Raw genomic sequence first — 14,058 nt, 5'->3', positions numbered from 1 at the left:
GGGGGCGGCCCACCAGCCGCCGCTGCCTACTGCAACGGTTTATGACGATGGTGGGATGTTGACGGAGATTATCAGCTACCCATCTGCGTGGCGGAAAACCGCCACGGAGATATTAGATGATCAGATCCAATCGAGTAATTATCGATCGTGGCCACAAAAGGAGCAGCAGCATCTTCAGCAGCAGCAACAACTTCTTCCACAATCGATAATAAATGATGCTGAGGTAAATAATTAAACTGTTTAATCATTAATTAGGTAATGAATTTGTATTATTTATGCAGCTTGTACTCATCAAATCTCGGAGTTTGAAGTACAATTAGATTCATTTTTTGAGGAATTATCATCAATCAACCTTGACCTTGGCCTGGACCTGGACCTGGACCTCGACCCTTAAGAGTCATGGAGTCTGATTCCATCTATTGTGAAATGGAATCGCTTTTCAGTTATTGCTAATGAGAACTTTTGGCAATTTTCATGCAGCTTCCTTTAATGAATCCTCATATTAAACCGTCATCTCCGCCCCGTTCTTCATCTTCACTTCACATGTTACTTCCAAACTCAGTAGACACAAACAACCTTCTTCATCATCAAGGATTTCACTTGCTTAATCCAGCACCCGTGGAAACTCCGTCTCAATTCACATGGGTTCAAGGTAATTATTAATTAGTTATATCTTCAACATGCCTCTAAGATTCGCATTAATACTTTAGTTATTTCTTCAACAGGTAGTAGTAGTGGAGAGGACAATTCTACTAGAATTGGAAGAGTTGTGGATGGTCAAGGTCTTTCCTTATCACTTTCTAGGAATTTCGAAGCTGCTGCAAAATTGGAAGACTTGAGAATTGGTAACGGTGAAATTTACTTGCATAATAATCAAGGACTATTAGGTCCGATTAATAACAACAACCACCACCACCATCATCAACTGTTACATTCAGGAGTAATTATGGATCATCGTACTCCTCCTCCTCCTCCTCTTCCTCCTCACACTAGTACAGGTCATCATCAAATTCATGTTGGATACGCAGCATCATCACCAAGAATATCAAATGCTCTAAGAAATTCGCGATATGTAAAAGCTACACAAGAGCTACTTGAAGAATTTTGCTGTGTAGGTAGGGGAAATTTCAAAAATCAAAGGGTGAAGAAATTCGATGATGATCAAAACCCTAATTCCAACTCGGAGAGTGAAGATCATCGTGGTCCCTCGAAAGATAATCATCCTCCATTGTCAGCTGCTGAGAGATCTGAATATCAAAGGAGGAAAATCAAGTTGTTATCTATGCTCGATGAGGCATGTCATAGTAACTTACTTCCTTTAATCTCTCTTTCTCTATAATTATCAGTAAAACGTCAAAACTTAGCTTGTTAAAAGGTCCATTTCCATAATTATCAAAAGCTGATTACCTAATTACAATAGTCATTAACAACTAATAATGACATTATTAGAATATTTAATATGGCACACTACAGTACTACCTTATACCTTTCATTATTAGTAAGATTTAATTAGTGTTTCACTTTTTAAAGAAGAGGTACATGTCCAACAACAAACGACATGCCTCCATTATAGGTTGTAGTTTAGCATTTAGGAAGCTAATACGAAAATTAATCTCTCTAATTAAAATAAGTAATCAACAAAGATTCATTCCACAAAGAAGCAAATGATTTATCATCTGGTACAGTTGGGGACCATTTCTCTTTTCTTCCCGATTCGATGATTCGAGGTCTTTTTTAAATCATGAATTATTGTTGCTAAGCCGCGTTTAATCTTTGTTTAGTTGGAAAATAAATAAATTATAACAACTCAGTGACCCAAAAATAAATTGCCCCCCACGTTCATTAATTCCTATTGCAGTACAGTACTAAGGAAGATGTCAGGCAGAGTGATTAATTTTATATAGAAAACAAATCTGATGAACGGTATTTCTTTAATTTGTGCTGGAAAAGCACAGCACAAAAATGCTTCGTGCTACGCATATTCCATCATGCACACCATGTGTTTGATATAATAATTTTTTTTCTTCTTCTTACTTCCGTTCCAGGTAGATGCAAGGTACACGCGTTACTGCGAGCAAATGCAGGCGATGGTGAACTCATTCGATTCAGTTATCGGTTACGGTGCGGCTGCTCCATACACATCGTTAGCTCAGAAAGCGATGTCGAGGCATTTCCGGTGCATAAAGGATGCAATTGTTGGGCAATTGAAACAGACGTGCAAGTATTTGGGGGAGAAAGACGTGACGGGAACGAGTGGGTTAACAAAAGGGGAAACGCCGAGGTTGAAAATGCTTGATCAGAAATTGAGGCAACAAAAGGCATTACATCAAATGGGAATGTTGGATTCTGATGCTTGGAGGCCGCAAAGAGGATTGCCTGAGAGATCTGTTAACGTTTTAAGGGCATGGCTTTTTGAGCATTTTCTTCACCCGTACGCACTCTCTTTCTCTTTCTCTCTTTTCTGCTTTAATTTCTGTTTTAGTGCCTGCGGGGCTGTGGGCTGCGGGCTGCGGCGCAGATAGTACAGTCTGATACATATCATATGCACACTGAATAAAGGTTACTAAAGGTTTTCATAATTGATTTCAAACTTTTGTAACTCTTAACATTCTAAAGGGACATCCTTTGGTTAAAGATTTCAGGTCGCCAACCAACTAAGTTATTAAGATTCTTCATTACAAAGTTGATTTTAGCTAATGCCTCTCACCAAAAATTGAATAACTTTAATCCTAGAGTTTAAATTGGGATAAAGGACTCTTTACGCTGTCAGGTTATTATAAGGGTATCTTTATAAGTGAGTCTCCTTAAAAATGTGAGATCTGTAATATTAAATTCAAGAGAGGTTATTTGTTACAATAGGTAAAGATAACTTGATGGTTTAATTTTTTTATTTTTTATTTTTACATTGATGATGCATAAATAAACTTCAATTTAATTATTTGAAAATAACTAGAGATTGAAGTAGATTTTGTGTTTATAAAATTTGAATTTTTAAATTAAGTAGCTTTTGATAAATTAAAGTAGATTCTAAAACATATATACAAAGTTTGAATCAAAATTACAAAATTTTGTAGATTTTATAAGCAAAGTTCTAGATTCGACCATCAAAAGAACTATATATTATTATGATTATATAAAATTAGTAATAATCTATGAATTAAGAGAGTCTAACTTGGAATAAGAATCTAAAAACACTGATAAATGAAATGTTTTTTTATATATTGTATTAATTTTATTATATACTTGACACATATCTAGGCCTTTTATGTGCATATTCCCATTTCTTTCCTACAAATTCGATTTTTAGAGGTAAGTCAGAAAGTCACAGACCCCTGAATTAATGTGCATCTTTTATTTTGACCAAGAAAGAAAGGGAAAGATTTCACATTTCCTTCTTGGGATTATTAAAGGACTGACTTTGCATCATCATGCCTAAAATTTATGCATACTCAAAATCTCATTTTGTGTTAAACACTGTGTATATAAATAATTTTTTATTATTTTTTCACACCATTATACTAAGTGATTCTCAAGAACAAAACTCTACCCCTTCTTCATGAGGAAGAAATATTTTGTTATCATCTGGATTGACATATGGTGTGTGTAGCAGCTGTAGGGTCTAACAGAAATATTTTATTTTTTATCCAATAAAAATAAGTTATAATTCAAGCGTCTAAATAAAATTTACTCAACATGTTTAAGGAATTATTGATGTACAACAACAACAATAACAATAATAAAAAAAATGTACGTAAACTTTATCTCTACTTTTCGTGAAAGAGATCATGCATTAGATTAGAATAGGATCTTATATATAGATTGGTGCAGGAATAGCAGGAGATATATATGTTTATTGGCATGCATGAGTTGTATTTAGTATTGTTGTGTGATTATGAAAAAAGAGAAAAGTGATGTCATTATAAGTATTTTGTTTTATAACAGGTATCCAAGTGAAGCAGACAAACATTTGTTGTCCAGGCAGACTGGTTTATCTAAAAATCAGGTACTCATTACAATCTTTTTTACACTCTATAATAATAATGATAATATCAGATGCTGTCATATCTCTTGAAAACGATAACTCATCTTTTCTAATTTGAATTGCTTGTCTGCATTCTTTTTTCTCTGAACATATGTACATGACATATTGCTCTTTTAAAGTCCAGGCAAAAATGATGAATAGTTAATCAACTAGGCCTAGGTGAATTATACAGTATAAACTATGTTCTTGTTCGATTGAATTCAGTAACTTTGTTAAATAACAATATTAATAGTAACATATTTAGTGTAGTCATTTATAAGTGAGATATGAAAAAAGTAAAGTATAAGTAGATCTCTTTCTATCCTCGGGGGATAAATAAGTTATTTCCGATAGACTCTCTCACTTTACAACACATTTGAATAGTATAAGATTTCGAACCCAATAATTCAAATGGTTAGTGAATTCATAGACATTCTGAACTAATTAAAATATAAATTATGAATCTACCTATGTATTAATTATCACAATCTGAATTACAATGATAGAGTAAAAGATCTCTCTATATTGTTACCATGTATCCTACTTTCACTGTCTCTAATTACTTGTCCACTTTTCCTTTTTTAGTTGTCCCTAATTATTTGTCCATTTTGACAAATCAAGAAAGGACAATTTTTCTTACCTATTATACCCTCAATTAATTACTTTGAAAAATATAGAACTTCTTGAAACTTTTAAGTTTTTAATTCATCTACTTCATAATTAATATATAGGGGTAAAATAGTAAACTCACTATGTCAATCATTGTTTTCTTAATAGATGTGTCAATTCAAAAGTGGACAAGTAATTAAGGACAGAGGGAGTATTTTTTTTAGTTTAATTTATGTGACAGTTTGATTTGATACTGCATCTAAGAAAGAAATGAAGACTTTTAAAACTTGTGGTTGATTAATGCTCAACCACACCTCATCTAATACTAGGTGTGGGCGATCGTAATCTAGTATATAACCCAACGAAAGGTTGGGGTTGAACCCACAGGGAGCGGTACCGTATCGAATTCTATTAGGAAGTAAAGATGCGATTCTAATCGGTTATAGAAGTAGACATTGTCGAAATCAAACAAAATAAGTCAAAGGTTTGACAACGAATGTCAGATTAGGGTTTTAAGATATCAATTAACAACTACAATAATCACTAAAACATGGGATTAGACAAGTAGGAAGGAATTCTCAGGATGTGATCGATTATAAGCTAATTTCAATATATGAGTAATTGAAGTTTATTAATAAAGTGTTGAATCACTGTGGGTAGGCTAGACTCTAGGTGCAATAGTTTTCTCTCGACCAACAATTACGGTTCAGGCGAGTTCTCTCGAACCTCGACAAGCTTGACACTACAAAACAACTCAAAACCTTAATTTATCTACTCTCTCGAGCTAGATAGGTAGGAATGAGTCAAGATTCACTCTCTCGAGCTGAATCCATAATGATCCACACACTACAATCATCAATCGATAACCTTGGTTTTAGAACCTCTCTCTCGAGCAAGCCCAAAACACTAAGCTAAAACTGTATTTGCAACTACAATTCATAAATTACTACTCAGTTATCGATCAAACCCACATTAAAACAACATTTAAATCATTAAACAACAATACACATAAGCTAATTAAGCAAATAATCACATGATCACACCGCAAGAATTGGGGTTTTAGCCAAGCATCATAAAAAGATAGAAATTAATACCAAAAACATTTTCCATGGTCTGGATATTGCAATCCAAGTCTTTAAAATGATCCAAAGTGTTACAAATCAAATACCCACTTTGAATCTTCTTGAAAAATCCTTCAAAGTTTTTTTCCAATGGAAAATACTAAGAAAACTCTCCAAAAACTGAAGAAAACTGGACTTCAATAATAAAAATCATGTCCCTTGTGAACTCTGTAAAAAAATTAATTTATAGTTTCCCAAATTTCAGCTGAAAGACCATTAGGCGAGGTAAGTCGAGCGTCGCTAACTAGGTTAGCGACGCACCAATCGCTTCATCTCATCGCCGGTCTTCCTTGGATTTTAATCCTCAAGGTTCTGTGGCTTTAGGCGATTCAGAATGTGTCGTTGATCCAGTCGGCGGTCCGTCGAATTTCCAAATCCATCGCCAAATTGGCTTCTTCCCAGGTTGGCAGTCTGGAACTTTAGGCGAGCTGAAGTGCCACTCGGCGACTCGCCGAGTGGCTTTGGCGATTCTCAGCAATGTCAATCATTGTTTTCTTAATAGTGTGTCAATTCAAAGTGGACAAGTAATTAGGGACAGAGGGAGTATTTTTTTTAGTTTAATTTATGTGATAGTTTGATTTGATAGTGAATCTAAGAAAGAAATGAAAACTTTTAAAACTTGTGGTCGTGTATATGTCGTGACATGTGAATCTACAGAACGTTTAAACCTCGTGGCCTTAAACATGACATATTTCCTCTTTTTCAATTTATGCGTCTTTTTTTTAGTATATTTAGAAAACAATGTCACTTTTTATATTAATTTATTATAACTCTTTACCCCAATATTCTACCAGACATATTTAATATCATTCCAAAAACATTTTATATACGCATCTTTATAAGATTTTAAAATTCAAAAAAATTGTACTTTTTAAAATTATGTGCCCGAATCAAATAAAGACATAAATTAATGTGGAGGGAATAATATTAAACAGCACTATTTATGAATTTGTTTGAATAATCAGATATTCTCTGTTATTTTTTTTAATTCTTCTGCTTACATATGACGTGTCATGTGTGTATAAAACTAATATGGATCTTTAACTAACTTCCTTACCAACAACATATATAGGAGTAAATAATTGATATTATAAATTACATGAAACCCTTAAAACACGTAGAAGATTTATTATTGAATAGGTAGTTCGGATGTGCATGTTTGATTTGACAATAAATATTAGTTTATAAAATAAAATATTTAGAGTAGGAAAAATATATTTATAAATTATTACCAAATTGTGGTTGAGTGTGAACACATAAAGTGAGCTTGTGGAAATTTTTAATTTTAATCCCACCAGATTAATCTTAAATATTAAAGATTGTTTAGTTTATATAATTAGTGCTAATACTATTTGCATGTGTCATCTTGTGGAATGTGGAATAACAACTGACATACCTATAAAAGTTAATTCTCTATAGATATAAATTCTTTTTTCAATTTGATATGAAATATTTTTTATTTTTTTTTGATAATATATATGTTTATCAAAGATATAAATACAATTTCTCAAATGTTTTGGTTCAATAATTGTGTTGTCAACTTCTTAATGTGTTATTAAAACCTCTCAAATAAAACTTCAAAGCTTTATTTTGAAGTTAAGGCAAAATGACATTAAAAAAGTGAGCATATATTCTCTATAACACAATGACTAGCTTATAATTTTCAAACTTGAACTATCACCTAGTATTTCAAACATCTACCAAATTAAAATATTGTTTTTAGTCTAAAGATATATACTTAGGCCTTGTCTGTCTTTTTTAAGATTACGACATTCAAATTTAAATAATATGGTGGTGATTGTGAATGTTGATTACTGATAGTAATAGTTAATCATGATGATTGCGGGTAGTATGTAGCTAGTGATGATAATAATTGATAACAATGGTTAACAATTGTGATTGTTGGCATTAGTTAATGGTGACAACTAATAATTGTGATGGATTATTGTAATAGCATCAATAATGATAATTGACAATATATGACAGTGGTACGTAGTTGACTGTGGTGATTAATGGTGGTTATGATAATTGTGTTTGGTATTAATGTTTGTAAGTGAGTGTTAGTGATAGTTATAAATGACGATGGTGATCAAAGGTGATGATTATGGTTAAGAATGGTGGTTGTGGATTGTGGGTGGTGATAGTTAATAGTGGTGTGCATTGGCATCAACATACTACATTAAAATAGATGGGATGACAGTGAAATGCCTTGTTTTGGTAAATTTTTGAATGAATAACATCTTAATAATATTATTAGGAATTAATCCGTTGGATCTATTCACATACATTAAGTGATTGTAAAAGAAAATAACAAATTCTTAGTACCGGAGATCTAGACAATTAAAATTCAAACATAAAAAACAATCACTTAATTACTGGAAAATCTAATTTACTAAGATTTATATCTTTATTAGTTAGTGTAATTAAATAAAGAGAATGAAGTTTTAGGACTTATTTATTTGCACTTAATGAAAATGATAATCATAATAATTAAGATCTCAACCACAATTATTGTCAGTCACTACAATCTATTGTTACCATTACTAATAATCATTCACAATCATCACGATCGACTACAACAACCACTAATCACTATCGACAATATCACCATCAGTTTCTACTATATACAATTAACTACCTTCATTATTCCTCACCACATTAACTATATATCACTACCATTCACTATAACTAGCGGTTATCACCACCATCAACCACTGATGTCAACTACTACCTACGACACCACTATTAGCAAATATATCATCATCAATGGACACCAACATATATTGTCCATTGTTGATGTTTATTTAAAAGATTTCTACAAAAATGTTAGTTTATCAATTTTATCTATCGGTGACTACAATTATTATTGTCCATCATTTTAAACTATGTATCACCACTCTTAGTCATAACCATCATCATTGTCAATTACTACAATCAATAATCACTACCACTAGTCAACGAATACAATATCACCTTCCACCACTAATACTGAAACAACAATCAAATCCACCATCAATTGTTGTTATCGCTTATAACCAAATTATTCATAATCACCATAAGTTATCACTATTATCCGTTGTTATTCTATGTTGTCACCTAATGTATGAAGAACCAGTTCCTCCGGACCCTATCGAAATTTGGTTAAGAAATCTAATCTTATTTGTAGTTGATCTCCTTATTTCCTCTGACCTCCATATGATTTCTCCTATTTTTTCAGACTCTTTCCTTTTATGCAAGTACATCAATATTTTCTTATTGACCATGAATTCTTGATGCAACACATTTTCTCCAAAAATCAAATTCTTCAAGAAATCAACCCTATAATAGGATTCACTTATGATCAACAGTCTTTTAAGGGTTTGATTCTTTTACTGATTGTGTAATACTTCTGCAATCCAGTTATAAGAATAATCAATTTCTCCAAGAGATTTTTAAGTTGTTTATCGATCAAAATAACTATTAAATTCTTATCTGAAATATGTCAAGAATTTGAATCTGGTATAATATTTTTCAATTATCAAAACTTTAAATTCGTGATAATTCAGTTTGACTCAACATCCACCATAACTATCAACCTCCACCATTAACCTCTAATACTGCCAATCACCATCACCAATAACTATTACATACACCGTATTAGCCAACACCATCCCTAATTGACATCCACAAGAATCACTGCTATCCATCATCATCATGATCAATCACCATATAATTTTAAAAAAATATTTCCTTGATATTTAATATTAGACTAGATCTTAAAATAATATCTTAATATTTGAATATGTATTCAAATTTAGACTTTAGATCTATATAAATATCTTAATATTTAAATGTATGATAAAATTCAAATGTCTTACCACTAATGAAATCAAATCAAATGAGGATCTAATGTCAAACTTAGGAGGACTCCTCCTTTATAGTGTGTAGCCTTAAAAAATCTCAAAAAATAACCTAAGTTATATATATTAACCACGAATGCTTTAAGCTCCCTTTTTTTTGGTCTGATTCCTAATGGAGATATGTTCATCTGATCCACTAAGAATCCCTTAATTTGTTAATGACACTTTTATTGATCCCTTGACATCTAGGACATTTTAATTTTGCTTTAGGGACTCGAATGCTTATTATTCTGTATTCGGTCTAAACTTTTTAATATTGAGGGATCGTGAAAATATTATCCTACATTTCAAGAACTTATCTAGATAGTTGATAATATAATCGGTGTATCTAAATCATTAGGACCATAGTTTCCTTCACCATATGAACTTATAGTATATAATTGGATGGCGTATATAGATTGATATTTCATTAGAACTATTAGTGTTATAGCTCTATGAATGTGTTGGTATTATGTAATATTTTCATTAGGATATGTTGCTCAGAGTATGAATAAAAACTTGTGAAAAACGAACGATATTTTAGTGTTAAATAGACCTTGAATCTAACTTTACCTAATATTAGTTCATGAGGGAGAATTTTCAAGACCGTATAAAGAGACCAATGACAAATCTCATATACCATCGATATGTGAGATTCTTCACACACTCTCATGCCCAATAGGCTGGATATTTGGAGAGTTGACAATTTTAATATGAGAGCCCAACATCGTGAAATAAGAATGGAAATGAGTCCTGCTCTAAGACTAATACCATGTTATGAAATCGATCTTAGGCATAACTCAATCCTAAAAGTTAGCTCAACAGGTGAGGATCGTCCAAGTCATATTAAAGAGTCATCCCTTAAAAGATCGATATAAGACTCTTCACAAACACACATATCCCTCACGTCCATGACTGAATATTTGATACGTGAGCAATTTACTATGAAAGTCTAACATCGAAAATGAGGATTAAAATGAGTCTTGCTGATACCATATAAAGAAATAAATCTAGAACTTAACTTAATTAACCTCAAAATTTAGCTTATTAAAAGAGGATTACTTCAACTAACGGATTCTGTTTGAAAACGGAAAGGTAAAAGACAGCTAATTGACAAATACATCCAACATTTCCCCAGATTTACTGCAAATATTTGTATCTTGAAGGGATAGATACAAATTTTTTGTCTGATTTACACAGTTGACAGTACCCACCAATTTAGTATAGGACATTCTGACTGTTGATTTTAAATGTTGTGTCATTATTTGCATTAATTTGGTCTCTTGTAATCAATGATACCTTCAACAAATTGAGTGCAGTAGCTAACATTTATGACTCCATCCACTTTATTACCCCTACTCAAGGGTACATATTAATGTAATTTAATACTCCATGTTCAGTCACTTTTATTTGTTTTATTTCATTTTTAGACAGTTAAATTAGAGAAGTGCTAAATGGCCAGAAAATTTGATCAGAATTTGGTCAGAAAATTAAAAAAACTATCATATTTTTTTTATTTTAAAATAAACTGAACTTTTTTCTATTTTTTAGTTAAGAGGTATTAAAGTTAAAAGGATAAAAATATTTAAAAATGTAAAATAACATAGATAATATATCATTTTGGCCAAATTTTCTGCTTAGATCAATATTTTGAATATGATTGCGGCTTGTAGTATCTTTTAGAGAGAAATTTTGAAGATATTTCTGAACTTGATGTAGATTATTAAATTCGTCTTCGAATTATTGACAATCTTAAAAACACCCTTCTATATAACTAATTAAACATAGATACACACCAATCTGCTACATGACATAACAAGTGGTCTCAAACTATTGTAGGAGCATGAGACTCTTTATAAAAAATCGAGATAAGTATTGAAAACACCCTAAACTTGGGGAGAATTTAGGAGTGTGTATATTTAAGTTCAGTTAATCAAGTATAGGGGTGTTTTTAAGACAGTCAATAGTTTGGGTATTAAACTAATAATTCACGCTGAGTTTAAGGGTATTTTCAATATTTCTCTCTATTTTATATATAGTTTTCTTCAAACATGCATCTACCTTCGAAATCTGAAATATTGAACTAATTTGATTCAATCTAACTCTGTAAATTAGTCAAACTGATTCTCGTAAAGAGAAATGTAATATTCTCTCTTTATTATACTAAAAATAGATATTCATTTTTACTGGTACGTTTTGCAGGTATCAAATTGGTTCATAAATGCTAGGGTTCGATTGTGGAAACCTATGGTGGAAGAGATGTATCAACAAGAAACCAAAGAAGAAGAAACAGATCAAGAAGAAGATCAAGAGCAACAGCAACAGCAACAAGAAAAACAAGCACAAATCCCAATGCACGACAAGACTACCAACATGGCCACGTCATCAGCTACAACAATGCCATTATCATCAGTAAGATCTGAATTTAATGCTAACGAAAGAGACCCTTCAAAAAACATCATCAATTATAGACAGTACCCCTTGGGAAACCAACTAGTAATGCTCCAATCAGACGACACCGCAACCGCGTCCACCTCTAATCATCATTACTTCACAGCGGTGGACGCGGTTGATTTGGTGGCTAATTCAAATGTGGCCAATACGGCTGCATTTGGATCTCAGCAAGCTGGGGATGTGTCACTCACATTGGGACTAAGGCACTCGGAAAATGTACCAAGGAAGCCAGCCCAATTCCAATTAAGAGACTTTGGAGCTTATTGATTAGTATTATTACTACTTTCATCAACAATTTTAAGTTTAAAGAGTAGAAATAATTAAGAAATGGAAAGTAATGTTATAATGTATGAATTTACTTTATAATAGTATTGGGATATCAATTGTATAAATGGGGAATTTGTAATCGTATTTTAGTGATTTGATACGTAGATTATGTGTAAAAAAAAAAGACATGTTGCGGATAATTTATGGAAATCTAGTGAGTTGAGTGCTATATTTACAAGCTCCTTTTATATTTCTTATTATGAAGCTATTGTTGAAGTGTATGGCACTCTCATCTAAAAGTTTACGTGGAAATTCTTTTTAATTTGGATGACGGTGAGATTCAATCTCAGAACCTCTATATGCTCTGATACCATATTGAAGTGTGTGACAATCTCATCTAAAAATTTAAGTTATTAGAGAGAGCACACTTTTATTAGTTAATGATATTCTCAACAGATGTAGCTAGAAACATATGGTGCTATAGTTGTTTCCACCCCATGTTGCGATACTTGGTTTGAGGCCTCGATGAATCCATAATTACGCTCGCAAAACTTATTAAAAAGATAAGCGTTTTTCTTTGTTCTGACTAAAAATAGATGAATCTAGATACGATCGATATTATATGAATGGTTTTCTAGCCAATCATGACATATATAAGTACATGATTACTAGAGTGAATCATTCTTTGACTATTCATAGTTATATTTGTAGAATCTAGTAAAAATGGGCACTTTTTGGATTCATTTTATTTTCCTAGCTAGAATGGTCCCTGCTAGTTGCTAATAATGTAAATAGTTTATCAATTCCACATAAGGCATTAAGCAGTTAAATATCCAATGTATTTTATTCGTACGTAAGTGTCGGTGTCCTCTATTCTTTTTCTTCTATTTTTTGTATCTTTTTTCTTCCTCCTCTGAACATTCTCCCATGGTAACTCGAACTCACAACTTCAGTCGAAACTTTAATACAGACTCTAAATATCGAGTAGAAAACCAAAAAAAATCAATTTCTAAAAGTTATGAAACTTACTTAGGATACATTTTTAATTTTTTTATAAAAAGCTTGGCAATGGATTAATTAACACAAAATCCGTGCATATGTCATTGTCGGTATTAATGAATCTTAATTTTATAATTGTCCTGCCTTGATTGGTTACTTTAGTATTCACATAATAATTGCAGCTTTTCTCAATTTAAGATTAAACTATAGGTTATCCCAGTGGGAGGTTGCTTTCAACTTGCATATATAGGAAAAATGATTATTTGAGTCGATGGTTTAACTGAAACAGTTTATTTATCTTTATAAGATAGAAGTAGGGCGGAATCAACACAGAAAGCACATGTTCATTAGATAGGAAGACAAAAATATGTTGGTTATGATTAATACATGATCAAAGGATCTTTATAAGATAAAAATAAAATATGAGTTTATCTGAAACTACTCTCAACACAAGGCATAAATTATGTGTAATATCTTTACTTATTTATTTGGGTGATATATACTTGGCAATATTATTGGTGCATTTTCATATAGATGCATCCAATTAATAATGTTGTCTTTGAGAGTACAGTGTGTGGATGGATAATTCAATGCAAAGAAACAAAATTTATTTATCATATATCCCATCTATAACTGCAAAAAATAAATTGTATCACTGAATCATTCATATGGTCCCTCACACACGCAAAAAAAAAAAAAAAAAAACCTG

The 14,058-nt window shown here is 31.8% G+C and overlaps 1 protein-coding gene across 1 annotated transcript; it reads left to right on the top strand.

The window, feature by feature from the left end:
- The first annotated feature begins 9 nt into the window (after positions 1 to 9).
- LOC102593126 (BEL1-like homeodomain protein 4) lies at positions 10 to 12,579 on the top strand. Its single transcript, XM_006366393.2, has 6 exons — positions 10 to 223; positions 481 to 652; positions 726 to 1,294; positions 2,046 to 2,431; positions 3,943 to 4,003; positions 11,832 to 12,579. Exons 1-6 carry the CDS (start codon positions 56 to 58, stop codon positions 12,348 to 12,350), a joined length of 1,875 nt encoding a protein of 624 aa, XP_006366455.1. The 5' UTR covers positions 10 to 55; the 3' UTR covers positions 12,351 to 12,579.
- Positions 12,580 to 14,058: the final 1,479 nt, after the last annotated feature.

Source organism: Solanum tuberosum, unplaced genomic scaffold (genome assembly GCF_000226075.1).
Source record: "Solanum tuberosum cultivar DM 1-3 516 R44 unplaced genomic scaffold, SolTub_3.0 scf00633, whole genome shotgun sequence".
NCBI lineage: Eukaryota > Viridiplantae > Streptophyta > Magnoliopsida > Solanales > Solanaceae > Solanum > Solanum tuberosum.
Note: the sequence above shows the minus strand (reverse complement) of the source record. Positions and strands in the feature narration are given on the sequence as shown.